At 40.4% G+C, this 13,643-nt stretch overlaps 1 protein-coding gene across 1 annotated transcript in view; it reads right to left on the bottom strand.

Moving 5' to 3' along the window:
* Window positions 1-13,643, bottom strand: part of Grik3 (glutamate ionotropic receptor kainate type subunit 3) — a 210,013-nt gene that overhangs the window by 71,886 nt on the left and 124,484 nt on the right. Inside the window, exon 2 of the mRNA XM_042680904.1 lies at window positions 5,871-6,047. Within this exon, the coding sequence (XP_042536838.1) occupies window positions 5,871-6,047 (177 nt within the window). The remainder of the gene's footprint in view (window positions 1-5,870; window positions 6,048-13,643) is intronic.

Here is a 13,643-nt window from a genome sequence, read left to right on the forward strand (position 1 = left end):
CCAGGGAAAATTGTCACTGGATTAATCAGAATGAGTTCCAATGCAACCCCCTAAGGAGGCCCCTAACAATAACCTAGAGGAAGGTGGTTTAAAAAATCAAAGGTCAAAAAGGAAAATTATGAGGAAGGGACCACAGGACTCCCCAGGGGATAGAGGGTTACAGAAGGGTATGTAACCTGACAGGAAACGCTGATGGGGTCAGACAGCAGTGTTTCCATTCACAGCAGACAGACAGATGTTGCCTGCCACCTACCTTTTCACTGAACTGGAACACAATACAAAGAAGTGGGTTAAGTACGTGAATTGCATGCTTCATTCATAGATCACTCACTCATGGCTCCCAAGCTTCCTAGAGGGAGGCGTAGCCCCTGAGAAGGTCCCCTCTTGCCCTTCCCAGAAAGTTCCTCCTTATTTTTCAACAGTGATGTCTGTGGGGGTTCATCCACATATGTGGAGCAGTAGTTGTTTTATTATTGATTCAAACTGAATTGTATAACTATACCCCAATCTATCTATCCTTCTGTTAGCAGACCCTCAATCTACCTCCAATCTTTGGCTATTATCACAATAGTGGCCAGGAATAGTCTTAGGGGAAAAACCTTTGATAGATACTGCCAAGAGTTAGATAATGCCAGCATTGCATAGGAAAAATAAACCCCAGTCTCACCTCCACTGTACACAGAAAATCAGTTTGAGCTAGATCAGAGAGTTATCTGGAAAGACAACGTAACAGAGGTCCTACAAAAAAAACATGGGAGGATATCTTCATAGCTCAAGATGAATGTACATAAAAGACATCAACTGCCAACCAAAATATTATTAAATTGGACTTCTTAAAGTTAAGAACTTAAAGGAATCTTATCCAGAATATGTAAAAGATTCCTATAAGTCAATAAGAAAATGGCAACTTGATGTTAAAAAATGTTTGAAAGACCAAAGAAAGTACTCAAAAAAATATTCAAATGATCTACTACCTATGAAAATGTACTTAACTTCTCTAATCATCAAGAAAATACAAAGTAAAACTATAAACTATGTGCTGGTGGGTCACACCTGTAATCCTAGCTACTCTAGGAAGTTGTGATCTAAGGATCATGGTTTGAAGCCAGCCCAGGCAGGAAAGGCCTTGAAAGTCTTATCTCCAATTAACGATCAAAAACTCAGAAGCTGAGCTGTGGCTCAAGTGGTGGAGCACTAGCCTTGAGCAAAGGCAACTCAGGGATAAAACCTAGGCCCTGAGGTCAAGACCCACAACTGACACTCACACAAAAAACTATAATGAGGTAAATGTTATATGAACTCACCAGAAAAACCCAAATTTTAAGACAGACTTTACCCAATGTTCAAGAAGATGTAGAGTAGCTACATGCTTCATGTACTCCTGTGGTGAGGGCAAACTGTGCGTAATTTTGTTGAACTGGCTGAACATATGCATGTTCTATGACCCCACACTTCCACTCCTAGTGTGCTTGTGCACCAAAAGACATCGTGAGGGTGCTTACAGCAGCACCTCACACGATCACCTCAAACCAGGACAATTGAAAAGTGCAACAGAAATAAAATAAATTTTTAATTTGTGCTGGCAGTGGGTCTTCGAACTCAGGGCCTCACACTCTCCCTTGATTTTTTTTTTTTTTGCTCATGGTTTGTGGTCTGCCATTTGGATTTTTTCCCCCTCACGAGGGGGAAACTCTCCTGCATATGCCATCACACTGGTGTGATGCTTTCTCATTTTCTGGCTATTCTAGCTCCTGGTCCTATGATCCAGCTTCCTACTTTCTTAGGAATGACCTGTTGTTGGAAAAGCTTCATTTCCCGTGCCAGTCACAAGAAGAAATTTTTTGCTAAGTGAGTTCGACACACATTCATTCTTTCTCTCATTTGTGTATCAGATCGAACTGTCAGAATTGATTTTGTACCTCCTGTGTACAGGTTCACACTAGGTTCGACAATGGAGCAGTGAGAAGGTAACAGGGCCTGCAGTCTGATGAAAGAAATGGACAATAATCGTGCAGACACGGGCACACAGAGACATAGACACAGCTAGACAGAGAGACAGAGACAGACAGACAGACACACACACACGCATGTGCGAGTCAGAACTGTAAAGTCCAAGTTACAAAGAAAGAAGCAGGGAGGCCTAACTTCATCTTGGGAGAGGGAGTTATGGGAAGAAGAATGAAATAAGTAGGTGGAGTCAGAGGGGAGGAAAGTGTGATGGAATTACAGAGGGAACCCTGCACTCAGAAGCCCTGAGGTAGGAGGTATGGCTAGAACCCAGACCCAAAGACTAAGGGAATGAATGGCTCAAATGTAGCTGGGAAGCCAGGTTGAGGTTTGGACTGGACAGACCATCACAGGATCTGGCAATGGGACACACCACCAAGGCTGGTAACTCATGTGATCTGGTATAGGGTAAGGAAGGGCTGTGCCACTGAATCACAGAGGATTTCTGACTCAGATCTACTTTAGAAAACCTAGCAGTGCCATATAGGTAGGACCAGAAATTCCTGGAGGACATGCCTCTGGGAAGGCTCTGAAATTGGTCTGGACTCCCTGCCTGGCTCGGGGAAGGCACCTGTGCTGAATCCCACATGTGACATCATTTTATTCTGATAGTTTTTTCAGTGTAATTGGACTGAAGCCCCAGCCTAGGCCTTTGGGTTGGCTCTATGCACTTGGGAGTCTGTGTTCCAACTCTAGGCATTTGTCCTGTATATATCCCTGACCTTTTTACTGAGGAGTTTGGATTGAGTTTTGTTATTTTCTAGCTGGATATGGCCAGGCAGAAGGCAACAAGCAGCATGAACTGTCAGCAGAGTGGTGGTACTTCCCTGTGTGGAGCTAAACGTGGGGCATGCTGGGAAGAAAGCAGGAAGACACAGGCAGAGAGGAGGCACACCAGTGCAGGCAGAGGGCTGACGGGTAAAGGACCACTCTTTACCCCACAGGGTGGGGTGAGATTTATAAATATCAGCAGTAACTGCTCAACCTCAGGGAGCCTCTGAGCTCCCACACACCAGGTAAGAAAGGAGCAGCTGGGTAGGATGGAGCTAGTGTGATTCAGGTCCTGCTTTGTGGCCCACCACATGGAGGGCAAGGAAGCCAAGTGTGACAAGAATGAAGTTCTGTTGACTACAGGGTGCATTACAGAGGTGCACAATTGTATAGATTAGTAAACCAAGGCTCAAGTCATTTGGTATCAGAGTTGCTAGGATGAAGGTCCAGGCATTCTAGCCTCACACCATATTTTGCTGCATTTCTAGAATGAGATTCTCACCCTCAGTGGGGCACAGAAAAGCCAAGCCAGCAATGGGCAGCACTCTGGCAGGCCTGCATCTGGGGGTCCAGGAGGTCAAGGGTCCTGGCCTGTCACCAAATGTTTTTGACTATAATCCAGGAGCCAAGCATCTTAGAAAGCCAGGCATCTCCTGTGGATGGATCTCAGATGGACTAAGATGCATGCATGTTCCTATCCTGTCCCCCAGGCTCTACGGAGAGGAGCACCGGACAGTGACCCTCAGGCTCCCATGTCCTTAACTCATATCCTTCCTTGAGTATTCAAGAGTCATTGCATTGAGCAATTATTACATACTACTCTTTCACATGCCAAAGGAATATATCAACTATCCAAGAGGAGTCTTCTTTTTAGTAGTGTAAGGGAGAAAGGGATGGCATTAGATATGCAATTATTTAACTAAAACTTGTGATGGAGTCTTCGAAAGAAAAAAGCAAAGGCTATGATATCATATTACAGGAAAGATGACCTTGTTGTTTTGGAAATGAGATTCCTTAGGCTTGAGATTTTTAAACAGAGTTACATGGAAATCTAGGGTCGTGCAGAAGCTATTTCTAGAGTTTCCAAAGCCTTTAAGTTTGAATTTGCATTAAATATAGATGTAAAAATATAGTTCAGATATACAGTCTCCCTCTGGGTCTGCGGGGAATTGGCTCCAGGACCCCTGCAGACAGCAGCCTCTGCAGATGTTCAGTTCCCTTCCATAAAGCAGCATGGTATTGGCGCATGCCTTCTGTACTCTCTCCCATAATTTAAATCCTCTCTAGACTGCTCACAAAACACAATGGAAATGCTATGTAAATAGGTGCTACAATCATCATTTAGAGAAAAAAATGACATGAAAAGGGCTGTTTATGGGTAGCACAGATGTGATTGATTTTTTTCCCCTGAATATCTTGGATCTGTGGTTTGTTGAATCCATGGATATGAAGTTCGTGGACTCCATATACACAGTCCAAGGACTGACTCTGCATGTGTGAACTTTTCTTTAAAACGGCAATAAAAAAAGCACACTTGTATACTCAGGTGTGCTGGGCTTACCCTGGAAATTCAGGAATGATTGAGTCCCAATTTTTTTGCATGTTTAATTACAATTTTTACTTCAGCTTAAATGTGTCTGTTAAATAGGAAGCAAGGGGTAAATGTGTTTTGTTTAATGTGTGCGTTTTGTACCATTATTGGCACAAAACTCAGGGCCTAGATGCTGTCCTTTAGCTTTCTCCCTTCAAGGCTGATGTTCTACCATTTGAGCTACACTTACACTTCTGCCTTTTTGCTGTTTAATTGAAGATAAGACTTTTGTAGACTTTCCTGCCTGAGCTGTCTTTGAACACTGATTTTTAGATCTCAGCTTCCTGACTATCTAGGATTACAGGTATGAACCACTAGTGCCTGGCTATTTTATTTTGTAAAATTCAGGAAAACTGCTAAATCAGATTAACTACAATTCATTTTTATGGATTATATTTTTCCTATTTTTATTATCTAGCCAAAACAAACTGAGGCCAAAAGCAGGCTTCAGATTTATATCCATAGGCTCTGGAGTCAAGTTATAGGCACTGAAGCAGCTTTTTTGTTAAGTCTTCTATGGCAGGTAGATGGCGTGTACCTGAACTTAAATATGATTTGATCTGTCTTATATATATCCACATATTAATATTCTGGGTAAGGTTCCCCTGAAAGATGAGCCCAGTTTTCAGAGCAAGGCCATTCCAGTAATAATAATGTACTGCAGATTTTGAAATAGCTAAATATTTTCATCAGGAAGAAATGAGAAATACTTGAATGGATAGTTACGTCCATTATACTGATTTGGATGTTCTACAAAGAATACAATGTGTCAAAACATCTCATTGTACCCCATAAACAGCCTGCACTGTTACCTGTAGATTAAAAAAAAAAAATGAAATGGTCAGGTGCCGGTGGCTCATGCCTGTAATCCTAGCTACTCAAGAGGCTGAGATCTGAGGATCAAGGTTCAAAGCCAGCCTGGGCAGGAAAGTCCATGAGACTCTTATCTCCAATAAACCACTAGAAAATCAGAAGTGGCACTGTGGCTCAAGCGGTAGAGCACTTGCCTTGAGCTGAAGAGCGCAGGGACAGTGCCCAAGCCCAGAGTTCAAGCCCCACGACTGACAAAAAAGAAAAAAAGAAAAAAGAAAAAAGAAATGAAATACAAAAGAGAAAACAAGTATGAAATTGTCCACTTTTGTCCAGAGATGTTAAAAACCTAAGCTGACCACTCAATGCTTCCTCTAAGCCAGTGTCAAATTCCCACCCCCTCATTTCCTCTTTTCATCTCCCCAGATTTCTGCTCACTAGTCACACACTACCACCTCTCCCTCTTTCCCTTTCAGTGTAGGAATTCTTGACAGACTCCTGCTCCTGACTCCCCTTAGGTTCCTAGGGAACAGACACACATCATGGCCTGGATTGGGAGTGAGGCAGATACCTAGATTGGGTGGAAAAGGCTCCAAGCCCCACACCTGCCCAGAGCGCTAGCTTATTCTTAGGGCCTTGGTCAGCAAACACAACCCAACCCCTCCCTGGGCTAGGAGCAGAGCACACTCACCCTTCTTGGTGGCCTCGAAGCTGTCATGGAAGTGAATCCGCTGGATGTCATATGTCAAGGTTGTGTTGGGCAGCAGAGTCCTGTTCCTGTTGATGATGTTGGCAGAAAATCGAAAGGCATGCTCCTCGGCATTCATGACCTGGGCGTTGGGGCCATCCGCATACTCGAAGATTCCTCCTGTGAGAGAAGGCCAGGATTGAGCGTCAAGGAGAAGGGATGAGGTTCAAGCAAAGATGCTTGGTTCAAATTCCTCTGCCCCAAGCATTCAGTAATATCTCATATACTTGCCATATATAGAAACTGTGCTGGGGCATTATGAAATATGAAAATCGTCCTAGTTCATTTCACTCAACTAGAAAATTCCCCATAATAGAGCCTGACAGGACCAAAATAAGATTACCAATTTATTAATACCTCTATGGAAATTCTCAATAGACTTCTGGCAAGTAGAAGCTACTGGATTGTTACAAGGGTAACATACCATGACCACATACAGTTTTATTCCAGGAATATAAGCCTGGTTCAATATAAAGAAATCTATGGCTATCATTCCACTACATCAATAATTCAAAGGAGGAAAAATATATGATCAGCTCACAAAATGCAGAAAGGCCTTTGATAAAAATCAATTATCATATTGCTTGTAAGAATGCTTAATAAAATAACATGAGGAAAGACACTTCTTTGAAGCACTTTTGGCATAGGTCAGCTCTTAATATCATACTCACTAATATTCAGGTTCTGGGGGTGGAGGGTTAGCTATGGGTAAAGATTCACATGGTACCATGAGCCAACAAAGCAAGATGAAAATTTAATTCAGAGGCACTACTTTTGGAAAGGATTAAGTTCTTATTTTGCAGATGATATAAATATCCCCTTGACAGTTATAATAATATATAAAAATGTATAAAATAATCCCTACTCATGACCACAAGTAAGAGCTGGTAGTAGAGTTAAGTTAAATGACCAGTTAGCACAAATTAATAGTATCTTAGGTCAGAACAGCCAGTATAAAAACTTAATAATAAAGGATTTTCTTTACTATATTAGAAAAAAATCAATAATAAATAATAAATCAAATAAGAAGCACATAATTCTAGTTCTTTAAAAATGCTAGCACTACATTTTCTTGATCCATTCATCTACTGGGGGGCATCTGGGTTGGTTCCATATCTTAGCTATGGTAAATAATGCTGCAATAAACATAGTTGTGCTGGTAGCTTTAGTATGGTCTTGTTTGTGATCATTCGGGTAAATGCCCAAAAGTGGGATTGCTGGATCAAGAACATGTGGTATACATACACAATGGAATTCTATGCCTCTATCAGAAAGAATGATATTGCCCTATTTGTTAGGAAATAGAAAGACTTGGAAAAAATAATATTAAGTGAAGTAAGCCAGGCCCAAAGAAACATAGGTCCCATGGTTTCCCTTATTTGCAATAACTAGTATATGTCTGAGACAAGCAGAAACGGTCAGATAAGTTGATGCTAGGCTAAATGAACCCCAAGATAAGGACTCAAATGTTTCTTGCTATTGTTTCTAACATATTTATAAGATATTTCTTTGTTGCTTTGTATGTCCCTCCCCCACGGTATAACCCCTGTTTTCACTGTATTTGATGTTGGTATAATTTGTAGAGGGGAAGGGAAAAAAGAAATTGCTTAAATAGGAATACAGGTGGACCCACTGCAACAATGAGATGTACAAGACATGTCGAAAAGTGAACTTTACAACTTTGGCATGGGGAGGTGCGAGGAGGGGGACAGGGGCTGGCGGGGGGGACGGGGGGGGGGGAGATGGGAAGGGATGGTAAGGGGAAACAAAGGAGGAGGCAACTCATTACCTTGCTCATGTAATTGTAACCCCTTTGTACATATGGTATTTTCACAATTAAAAAAAAATGCAAGCACTAGCAGAGCACTGGTGGCTCATGCCAGTTACGCTCATCCTAACTACTCAGGAGCTGAGACCTAAAAATCGTGGTTTGAAGCCAGTGGGGAAGAAAAGTCTATGGGAATCTTAGTGCCAATAAACTAGCAAAAAGCTGGAAGTGGAGCCATGGTTCAAGTGGTAGCCTTGAGCAAGAAAGCTAAGGGACAGCACCCAGGCCTTGAGTTCAAGCCCCAGTGCCAAAAAAAATAAAGCCAGATAGAATAAAAATATCTTAAGTGAGAGATATAAACACAACAAACACAGCTTTACACAGGGAGGCGTGTCCTGTTCCAGGAATGTAAGGTTCAAGGTATCAATTTCTCCAAAGTAATGTTTTGTTCGTTTGCTCATTACTATGTAGTCTAGGCTGGCCTCCAACTTATGATCTTCCTGCCTCAGCTTCCTGAGTGTTGAAACTACAGGTATGTGCCACCGGAACTGGCTCTAGAGTAATTTTTCAGTTTAAATAAATTCTAATCAGAGTTACGGAAGGATTTTTCTTTAATATGACAAAACAACTCTAAAATGCATCTGGAAGACCAAGACCTAAGGTAGTGACTAAACAATGTCTTTAAGGAATGATGAAAGGTGATTTGTATTACCAGATGTGAAAATACATCATTAAGCCAAATAATTAAAAACATGTTGTAATAGCACATAAAAACATGAGACAGATCAATGGAATGAGATAAAAAGCCCTTAGAACGAGACTCAAGTAGAGATAAGTATTCACAAGTCACTTGATAAAGGTGCTGGCTCCCTTTAGCAAGCAAAGGATGAATTATTCATTAATTGTGTTCTGACAATTACTCAATTATTTGGGAGAAATTTAAGTGAGACTCCAATCTTAATCCATGCATCAAAATAAACTGCTGATAGACTACAAGTTAAATAGTAAGATAATAAGGAAAAGCAGGAAGGGAACACTCTAAAACTACCTAAAAGAAAAAACAGGTCAATATAATTTGCTAATAGGGGAGAAGAGGCATGTCTAAACTTAGCCTTCCAATGAAGCCGGACACTATAGGCGAATGACAGAATTCCACAGACATCACATGAAATGTCTATGCATTAAACTGCTATCCTTAAATAGCAAGCAACAAGCTCACGGAAGAATTTTTGCACTGCATGTGGCAATATAAAGGTTGATGTTCTTATTTTATAAAAGCATTTAAAACTTAACTATAAAAAAGACAAATATTCCAGTATAAAAATGTGTAAAGGGCAAGCGTGGATGTTTCACAGGAAATACTCCAATAGGCTATTACAGAATGAGAATAGGAGTAACAACCTTGATTACGAAGGTCTGGTTAAATCAACAGTGAAATACCAGCTTTTGCCCATGTGATTGGGGCAAAGATAAACTATAACACTTGTCTCTCCCAAGAATGTTTGGCAATGGATACTTGTTTCACTATTTGTGGGAGGGGAAACTGGTAGATGATGCCTTTTCTAAGGGTTATTTGAAATTTTTCAAAAACATTGGCTCAAGTCTTTGACCCATGTCATATTGGGAATAGTTCTATGAATGCCCAGTGGGAGAAGTAATACATGGTAGTATACTCATATAATAGCTAAACTTCAGCTGGGTGTGGTGGCACATAAATGCAAATCTAGATATTTGAGAGGAAGGGATCAGAAGGATCATGGTTCAAGGCCAGACCAGGGCCCCCCCTCCACAAAATAAGCATGACTCTATCTCACCCAACAAGCCAAGTATGGTCATGTGCATCTGCAATCCCAATTAATCTGTAGGCAGAGATAGCAGATTCTCAGTCCAATACCAAACCTCGAAAAAAAAACTCCAAAAAATAACTAAAGCAAAAAGAGCTATGAGTGTCCACCCCCCTCCCACAAAATGCAGGTCTGCCTGCCTACCAAGTATGAGGCCTTGAATTCAAACCCCAACACAAACAAAAATGTTGGTATGGGACATTTTTGACACATCCGAAAAAAAATGAAGAGTGAAAAGTTTGCAAGAAATGTCTTACTCCATCTCAAAGAAAAAAGAAGGGAGATGAGGAGGAAGAATTTAAATCATTGACACAAGAATAGAAGAAGATATTGCTTATTTTGTTTTTAGTGCTTTTCTGTCCCCCTCCAAATAAACCTTTTTTCTTCATAGAAACCAACTTGACTGAGGTATTATTTACATTCTGCAAAATTAACTAGTGTTCAGTATACAGTTCTTTTTTTTCTTCCATAAACTAGCATGCCATGTGGGTATCACTACAATTCTGTTTTAGAACTTCCCCATCATTCAATAAGATCCTTTGTGGTAGGAAGTGGCTCTGTGGCTCAAGTGGTAGAGTGCTCACCTTGAGCTGAAGAGCTCAGGGACAGTGCCCAGGTCCAGAGTTCAGGCCCCACTATCACCACCACCAACAACAAAAATAAATAAATAAATTCTAATAAATAAAGAAACATTTTTTAAAAAAGATCCTTGTGGCAATTTCTGGATCATCATCATCTTTACCTTTGGCCCTAGGAAACCACTAATTTCCTTCCTGTCTCCTAGGATTTGTCTTTTCCCACCATTTTACATTTGGTGGAATCATTTGCTGTGTGTTCTTTAGCTGGCTTTTGTGCTTAGACAGCTAGAGGTTTATTGGTGTGTAACATCCACAAGATCTTCTTCCTTATTATGGCTGAGGAGGATCACTCTGAATAGATGTACCACATTTCATTTATCCATATCCAGCTGAAAAGTGTTTGGATTTTTTAATGTGGTTTCCAGTTTCTGGCAAGTAGGAAGCTGGGAGGTCACCATTCCATTAAACTGAAAAGCCAACAGCTCTTCTTGGATCAGCTTACAGATGTAGAGTGTAGGGGCAGAATCCTCTGAAAGAACCAGTAGGGAAACCCAAATTGATAAGTTAATGGTGAAATCTGTATAGACAAGTCTAAGAGGCAAAACCTCCAGGGGAACCCACTTATCAGGCCCCCACAGTTCTGAGTTCACTCTGGAGCTCTAGCAGATTCTTACAGTGAATACTAGAGAAAAGTACAGAGGTTCCTTTGCAGTTGGAAGGGAAAAGGAACCATTTCCAGCTATGCTGGAGAGTTCTGTTTTTAAGAAAGCTTGCCTTTTGTGTGAAACTGCTTAATCAGAGCTTAGGCTGTTGGGGGTTTATCAAGAGCCTCATTAACCTCATGGAAGGAAAACATTCAACTCTAGCCAACTCTGGACATTTAGCCCTATCTAAGGACAGGGTGGCAATAGTTAGGAAAACTTGTTAAGTTCACAGTCCTGAGACACAGGCTCACTAAAGAGTAAAATCCCAGTCTCAGGCTGTGAGAACACTGCCCACCCCCAAGTCACTGCCCAGTCCCAATGGCTCATACCTATAAATCCTAGCTACTCAGGATGCTGAGATCTGAGAGTAGTGGTTAGAAGACAGGCTAAGAAGGAATGTTGGTGAGATGGTTATCTCCAATTAACCAGCAAAAGAGCAGAGTGGAGCTGTGGCTCGAGGGATAGAATACCAGCCTTGAGTTAAAAGGTAAGGGAAAGCTCCTAGGCATTTGAGTTCAAGCCCCAGGATTGGCGTGTGCGTGCGTGCACACACATACCACACACACTCATACACAAAAATTTAAAAAAACGCCCCCCAAAACTACTTATAGGAGTTCCTTTGGCCCAGTACATTATATCTAGCTGTCAAGAAGATTATAGGGCAAACTAAAACAACAACCACAACAAAAAGCAGTTTGAAAAGACAGAGCAAGCAACAGAAACAGATATGGTGGAGTGCTAGAATCATCAGGCTAGGAATTCAAAACAACTGTGATGGGTTCAAAGGACCCTAAAGGCTAAAGTAAATAATATGTAGAGACCAATAAGCAAGGTAAGTATAGAAATGTAAACCCCAAGAAAGATAAGTAAAAAGAAATGCTAGAGATTTAAAAGCATGGCAACAGAAATGCTTTTGATGGATTCTGGTGGGCTTCTAATGTCTCCGATGAGCTCACTCTTAGACTGAACATGACCAAAAAAGGAATCTTGATTTATAGCCAGGAGCTAGTGACTAATGCCTGTAATCCTAACTACTCAGATCTCTAAGATCTAAGGATCCTAGCTCAAAGCCAGCCCAGGCACAAAAGTATGTGAGACACTTATCTCCAATTAGCCACCCAAAAGCCAGAAGTGTAGCTGTGGCTCAAATGGATGAGCACCAGCCTTGAGTGAAAAGAGTCAAGCAAGAAAATGATGCCCTGAGTTTAATTAAGCCTCAGTACTGGTACACACACAGAAAAGAACCTTGATTTTTAAATTACAATAGAAACCTCTAAAATTGAGAAGCAAAGAAAAAAGATGGAAGCAAACAAACAAAAAGAGAATATACAAGAACTGGAATCTGAAAGAATTCTGGATAACAACAAAAGTTGTACCAAATATGAAATGGGAATATCAGAAGAAATAGTAAGACAACCAGAAGAAATATTTGAAACAATAATCACTGAGAATTTCCCTCAAATTAAAATCAGACACTAAATCTAGGATACTTAGAAATAGCAAGTATAATACATATTTTAAAAAATCACTCCTAGGCTTATCATTCTCCAACAGAAAATCAAAGCTAGAACAATTCCTGAGACGTGCCAGAGAAAAAGTATAGCTTGCCTATTGAGGAAAAAAAAGATAATGATATCTGACTTCTCAGAAACACAAACCAGAGTGAAATTAAAAGTGTTGGTGGGGAAGGGGGAAGCTAGAATTCTGTGCCTTGAGAAATAACCTGCAAAAAAAAAAAGAAATTATCCTGCAAATGTGAGAAGGAAAAAAGGCTTTCTCAAACAAACAAAAATTGAGAGAATTTATTTCTGATAGATCTGCCCTGTAGGAAATGTTTTTTGTTTTTGCTTTTAGAGGGAAAGAAAACAATCAATGTAGTTTAGAAGCGGGGTTCTACTTTTTTGAAAGAGGAAGGAAAAAAAAAACATGGAGAGAGAATGAGTGAAAATAAAAATTTAAAAATATACTTTTCTTGTTCTTAATTGATCCAATCGATTAATACCAATGTATTACTATACATACACTGTGTATGTTTATGCACAAGCAAATAAATGACAGCACTAATACAGGATAGAAGGGAGGAGTTGTCAATGTCAGGTTCTTGAATTATTAGTGGCATATGTGAGCTGAAGAGGGCTCAGTTACTTGTTAATGTACCTTGTATACTCTAGGGCAACTATTAAAAACAACAAGTACAACTGATGCCAAAAGAGGGGAGGAAATGGCATCAAAATATTCTCAATTCAAACTCCAAAAGGTGAGAAAGGTTTGAAGATCAAAATAGGAACAAGGAGTCAGGAAAACAAAAAGGAAACAGCAGCAAATATGGTAGATATTAATTCAACTACATCCATTTTCACTTTAAACATCAGTGGTCTAAATACATCAGTAAAAAGACAGATATTTTCAGGCAGTGGTGGCTCACTTGTAATCCTAGATACTCAAAAGACTGAGTTCTGAGAGTCATGATTAAAAGCAAGCACAATCAGGAAAGTCCATGACTCTTATCTCCAGTTAGTTACCAAAAAAGTTGAGCCATGGCCCAAGTGGTAAAGCACTAGCCTTGCAGGGGGGATCCACAAAATAGCACCCTGAGATCAAGCTCCAGGACTGGTGTGCATGTGTGCATGTGCATGCATGTGCACACACGCATGCACGCACATGCTCGCACACATGCGCATGCATGCGACAGAAATTTTCAGAAAGTTTTTGTTTAAAAAAAAGACACAAGCATATATTTTTTGCAATGACTCATTTTAAATACAAAGACACTCATGAATTCAAAGTGAATGAATAATCAAACAGGATCTATTCCTGGAATA

Source organism: Dipodomys spectabilis, unplaced genomic scaffold (genome assembly GCF_019054845.1).
Source record: "Dipodomys spectabilis isolate Male_0828 unplaced genomic scaffold, ASM1905484v1 ptg000002l, whole genome shotgun sequence".
Taxonomy (NCBI): Eukaryota; Metazoa; Chordata; class Mammalia; order Rodentia; family Heteromyidae; genus Dipodomys; species Dipodomys spectabilis.